The following is a 6,069-nucleotide window of genomic DNA, read 5'->3' on the forward strand; positions in this document are numbered from 1 at the left end:
ACATGACCCCTACATGACATTGCTCCCCTTGGCTGTCCCCATCCTCTATGGGCAGGCCGGGGGGGGGTCACCACTGAGGCCCCATCGCAGCAACGACTCTGCCAATCACACAACTCCCCTCTACATGTATAGATTACCCATTCTACGGGACACAGCCATCATGAATGGACCACACGGCCACACCCCCTTATATATAAACAATGGACACACCCCGGCCACACCCCCTTATATATAAACAATGGACACCCCCGGCCACACCCCCTTATATATAAACAATGGACACCCCACCCCCAGTTATGAGGATCATCAATTATGCCAATAATGATTGGGTAAACCCAGAACTGTTTTATTTCACAATCAACTGAGGAGGAGAGACCACTGGGGAGGAGAGAGGAGCAATGGAGGAGGAGAGAGAGACAACTGAGGAGGAGAGAGGGAGAACAGAGGTGGGGGGAAGTGGGACAGAGCTATTGGGTTCCAGATGAGTGACAGTTGGGAGGTATCATACCTCTGGTGTTGCTTCCTCACCATAGCAACAAGCAACATTTGTACGCTTCCTGTGTACGTCACCCGGAAGAAGACGTCAGCAGTTCCTCTCGCTGGTAATTTCGAGTAGTGATAATACGGGCTGCGGTCCTCCTGAGCACCTTAGGACGTCACTGTTGGGAGACGCTCTATCCTGCCCTCTTCTGTACTCTGTGGTTTCGCTCGCTTCATGTAGGTGCAGCAAGATGGCGGAGGCGGAGTGAGTGCTAGCCTTCCTTATTTACTATTGATGAACCTGAGATGTATTACAGAGGGGAGACGGGGCGGGGGAGGAGCCTACCGTGTATTATGTCTCAGAGGGGCCCCCTTGGTGTCCTTTGCATTATGATCGGTAACGGGCTCCTGTGTGTTAGGGTTGCCACCTGTCCCGGATTCACCTGGACAGTCCGGGTATTCAGTCCTGTATGTGCTGTTTTCTGGCCAAATGAGACCCAGACACAGCACATACAGGATTTAAAACCCGGACTGTCCATGTGAATCCGGGACAGGTGGCAACCCTGCTGTGTGTCCATATTGTAATCATCACTGAGGGACCCTGATTGCTGTATTATCATCATTGAGGGGCTCAATCATTGCCAATGAGGGGCCCCTGTGCATCCCCTGTATTGTCACTGAGGGGCCCCAGTGTGTCCACCGTAGGGTTGCCACCTTTTCTTCATGCAAAACCCGAACACTCTAGCATCGAAAATATAGGAGAGAGAGGAGAGACAGCCAGGAGAGCGAGGAGAGAGATGAGCGAGGAGAGAGAGAGACAGTCAGGAGAGAGAGAGGAGAGACAGCCAGGTGAGAGAGAGGAGAGACAGGAGAGAGAGAGAGGAGAGACAGGAGAGAGAGAGAGGAGAGACAGTCAGGAGAGAGGAGAGACAGTCAGGAGAGAGAGAGGAGAGACAGGAGAGAGAGAGAGGAGAGACAGGAGAGAGAGAGAGGAGAGACAGTCAGGAGAGAGGAGAGACAGTCAGGAGAGAGAGAGTGAGGAGAGACGGCCAGGAGAGAGAGAGGAGAGACAGCCAGGTGAGAGAGAGCGAGGAGAGACGGCCAGGAGAGAGAGAGCGAGGAGAGAGAGAGGAGAGACAGTCAGGAGAGAGGGAGTGAGGAGAGACGGCCAGGAGAGAGAGAGGAGAGACAGCCAGGTGAGAGAGAGCGAGGAGAGAGAGAGAGCGAGGAGAGAGATGAGCGAGGAGAGACAGCCAGGAGAGAGAGAGGAGAGACAGCCAAGAGAGAGTGAGGAGAGACAGGAGAGAGAGAGTGAGGAGAGACGGCCAGGAGAGAGAGAGAGGAGAGACAGCCAGGTGAGAGAGAGCGAGGAGAGAGAGAGAGCGAGGAGAGAGATGAGCGAGGAGAGACAGCGAGGAGAGAGATGAGCGAGGAGAGACAGCCAGGAGAGAGAGAGAGAGAGGAGAGACACACAGGAGAGAGAGAGGAGAGAAAAAAAACAGGAGAGAGAGAGCGAGGAGAGACGGCCAGGAGAGAGAAAGGAGAGACAGCCAGGTGAGAGAGAGGAGAGACAGTCAGGAGGGAGAGAGAGAGGAGAGAGAGAGCGAGGAGAGAGATGAGCGAGGAGAGAGATGAGCGAGGAGAGAGATGAGCGAGGAGAGACAGCCAGGAGAGAGAGAGAGAGGAGAGACAGTCAGGAGAGAGAGAGAGGAGAGACAGTCAGGAGAGAGCGAGGAGAGACAGCCAGGAGAGAGAGAGCGAGGAGAGAGATGAGCGAGGAGAGACAGCCAGGAGAGAGAGAGGAGAGAGTCAGGAGAGAGAGAGAGGAGAGACAGTCAGGAGAGAGCGAGGAGAGACAGCCAGGAGAGAGAGAGCGAGGAGAGACGGCCAGGAGAGAGAGAGGAGAGACAGCCAGGAGGGAGAGAGGAGAGACAGTCAGGAGAGAGAGAGAGGAGAGACAGTCAGGAGAGAGAGAGGAGAGACAGCCAGGAGGGAGAGAGCTAGGAGAGAGAGAGGGGAGAGAGGGAGAGGAGAGAGAGAGAGAGAGGAGAGACAGTCAGGAGAGAGAGAGAGGAGACACAGTCAGGAGAGAGCGAGGAGAGACAGCCAGGAGGGAGAGAGCGAGGAGAGAGAGAGGGGAGAGAGGGAGAGGAGAGAGAGAGAGAGAGGAGAGACAGTCAGGAGAGAGAGAGGAGAGACAGTCGGGAGAGAGAGAGAGGAGACACAGTCAGGAGAGAGCGAGGAGAGACAGCCAGGAGAGAGAGAGGAGAGACAGTCGGGAGAGAGAGAGAGGAGACACAGTCAGGAGAGAGCGAGGAGAGACAGCCAGGAGAGAGAGAGGAGAGACAGTCGGGAGAGAGAGAGAGGAGACACAGTCAGGAGAGAGCGAGGAGAGACAGCCAGGAGAGAGAGAGGAGAGACAGTCGGGAGAGAGAGAGAGGAGACACAGTCAGGAGAGAGCGAGGAGAGACAGCCAGGAGAGAGAGAGGAGAGACAGTCGGGAGAGAGAGAGAGGAGACACAGTCAGGAGAGAGCGAGGAGAGACAGCCAGGAGAGAGAGAGGAGAGACAGTCGGGAGAGAGAGAGAGGAGAGACAGCCAGGAGGGAGAGAGAGGGGAGAGGAGAGAGAGAGGAGAGACAGTCAGGAGAGTGAGCCCTTCAAGACTTATCTGCACCCTGTTTCAGACACCTCCTTGCTCCCTGAGCTCCAGCGTCCTATACCTCCTCCATGCACACCAGGACCCTGTGGTTGCCTCTGTCCGTCTGGCCTGAAACCCGGACACAGCACATACAGGATTCCAAACTCGGGCTGCCCCGGGTTCAGCTAGAGGACTACAAATCCCAGAAATACATTATAAAGCAATGTAGAATAATATGAAGCTACACACTCTGTGCTGCTCCGGGGTGCCGGTCTGATGTCTCCAGATGAGAGTCTAAAGAGGTCTGTGCGGGGTCTTAGGGAGGGCTGTGCAGGGGGGTCAGGAGGGTTGTGCAGGGTGGGTCAGATGATTTAGGGGCCCCAGTGTGTCTCCTCTGTTATGATTTAGGGGCCCCAGTGTGTCTCCTCTGTTATGATATAGGGGCCCCAGTGTGTCTCCTCTGTTATGATTTAGGGGCCCCAGTGTGTCTCCTCTGTTATGATATAGGGGCCCCAGTGTGTCTCCTCTGTTATGATATAGGGGCCCCTATTCTCCGTATAATAATTCTTCTTCATTTTGTGGGCGGGGTGTTACTATGGACACAGAACATGCTGTGTGGTAACCCATAGAAACGTTTGGTGTCACATGAGTGAGGGGTGCTTTGTAATTGGTTGCTGTGTCTCCTGCACCCCCCACAATGGTCCTATCGGGGGGATGTGGGCGGGTCACATGATCTGATTGTTGGTTCTATTCCAGGATGCGAAATGACAGCCACGGAGACTTCAACCTCACGCTGCTCACCACGCCGGCCATGTCCACGCGGCTCGTCCTCCAGACCCCGGCCAAGCCCATCATCTCCGTCCAGACCGGAGTCCAGGCGCTACAGGAGGAGCAATCCAACGGCATGTCCATCTTCTTCAGCTTGCTGGTCCTAGGTGAGGAGAGGAGGGGCCACTGCAAGACCTCCCGGGGTCATCTACCATAGAGTGGGAGGACATGGGATGGGGGGGTGAGACATGTATAACGTATAGCAGAGGTCCCCAGCCAGGGGTATGGTAACGTATAGCAGAGGTCCCCAGCCAGAGGTATGGTAACGTATAGCGGAGGTCCCAGCCAGGGGTATGGTAACGTATAGCGGAGGTCCCACCCCGGGGTATGGTAACGTAAAGCCGAGGGCCCCAAAACGTATAGCGGAGGTCCCAGCCAGGGGTATGGTAACGTATAGCAGAGGTCCCCAGCCAGAGGTATGGTAACGTATAGCGGAGGTCCCAGCCAGGGGTATGGTAACGTATAGCGGAGGTCCCAGCCAGGGGTATGGTAACGTATAGCAGAGGTCCCCAGCCAGGGGTATGGTAACGTATAGCAGAGGTCCCCAGCCAGGGGTATGGTAACGTATAGCAGAGGTCCCCAGCCAGGGGTATGGTAACGTATAGCAGAGGTCCCCAGCCAGGGGTATGGTAACGTATAGCAGAGGTCCCCAGCCAGGGGTATGGTAACGTATAGCAGAGGTCCCCAGCCAGGGGTATGGTAACGTATAGCAGAGGTCCCCAGCCAGGGGTATGGTAACACAGTGTTTGTCATCCTCCGTCTTCTCTGCAGCTATTTGCATCGTGTTGGTCCATCTGCTCATCAAGTATCGTCTTCACTTCCTGCCGGAGAGCGTTGCTGTGGTTTCATTGGGTGAGTGATGTCACATGATTTGTTGGGGGGAGGGTTGTATGTTACTGCCTATTTACAGCCGGCTTTACATGTCAGTACAACGCGGGCAGTGTAAGCTCATGTGCATGTGTTGTGTGTCCTGGGGCAAGGTCATATGTGTTGTGTGTCCTGGGGTGGGGGTCATGCGTGTTGTGTGTCCTGGGGTGGGGGTCATGTGTGTTGTGTGTCCTGGGGTGAGGTCATGTGTGTTGTGTGTCCTGGGGTGGGGGTCATGCGTGTTGTGTGTCCTGGAGTCGGTGGTTACGGTTAAGTTTCTTTTGTTCCCTTATTGGCAGGAATTTTAATGGGCGCAGTGATCAGGATCATAGAGTCTCAGAAACTGGCCAACTGGAAGGTAAGAGTGTCCAACAGGATGCATGGAAGACCCCATTACTGCCCTCCCATCAGTCACACCACTGGGGGTCACAGCCATTGTACAGGACCCCATTACTGCCCTCCCATCAGTCACACCACTGGGGGTCACAGCCATTGTACAGGACCCCATTACTGCTCTCCCATCAGTCACACCACTGGGGGTCACAGCCATTGTACAGGACCCCATTACTGCTCTCCCATCAGTCACACCACTGGGGGTCACAGCCATTGTACAGGACCCCATTACTGCTCTCCCATCAGTCACACCACTGGGGGTCACAGCCATTGTACAGGACCCCATTACTGCTCTCCCATCAGTCACACCACTGGGGGTCACAGCCATTGTACAGGACCCCATTACTGCTCTCCCATCAGTCACACCACTGGGGGTCACAGCCATTGTACAGGACCCCATTACTGCTCTCCCATCAGTCACACCACTGGGGGTCACAGCCATTGTACAGGACCCCATTACTGCTCTCCCATCAGTCACACCACTGGGGGTCACAGCCATTGTACAGGACCCCATTACTGCTCTCCCATCAGTCACACCACTGGGGGTCACAGCCATTGTACAGGACCCCATTACTGCCCTCCCATCAGTCACACCACTGGGGGTCACAGCCATTGTACAGGACCCCATTACTGCCCTCCCATCAGTCACACCACTGGGGGTCACAGCCATTGTACAGGACCCCATTACTGCTCTCCCATCAGTCACACCACTGGGGGTCACAGCCATTGTACAGGACCCCATTACTGCTCTCCCATCAGTCACACCACTGGGGGTCACAGCCATTGTACAGGACCCCATTACTGCTCTCCCATCAGTCACACCACTGGGGGTCACAGCCATTGTACAGGACCCCATTACTGC

At 55.2% G+C, this 6,069-nt stretch overlaps 1 protein-coding gene across 1 annotated transcript; it reads left to right on the forward strand.

Moving 5' to 3' along the window:
• Positions 1-701: 701 nt before the first annotated feature.
• Positions 702-5,251, forward strand: LOC108803690 (sodium/hydrogen exchanger 8-like; the record flags this gene model as incomplete). Its single annotated transcript, XM_018575511.1, has 4 exons — positions 702-745; positions 3,876-4,054; positions 4,719-4,799; positions 5,114-5,251. Coding segments are annotated over exons 1-4 (412 nt in total), but the record flags the coding sequence as incomplete, so codon positions are not given.
• Positions 5,252-6,069: the final 818 nt, after the last annotated feature.

Source organism: Nanorana parkeri, unplaced genomic scaffold (genome assembly GCF_000935625.1).
Source record: "Nanorana parkeri isolate BGI_ZX_2015 unplaced genomic scaffold, ASM93562v1 scaffold4038, whole genome shotgun sequence".
Taxonomy (NCBI): Eukaryota; Metazoa; Chordata; class Amphibia; order Anura; family Dicroglossidae; genus Nanorana; species Nanorana parkeri.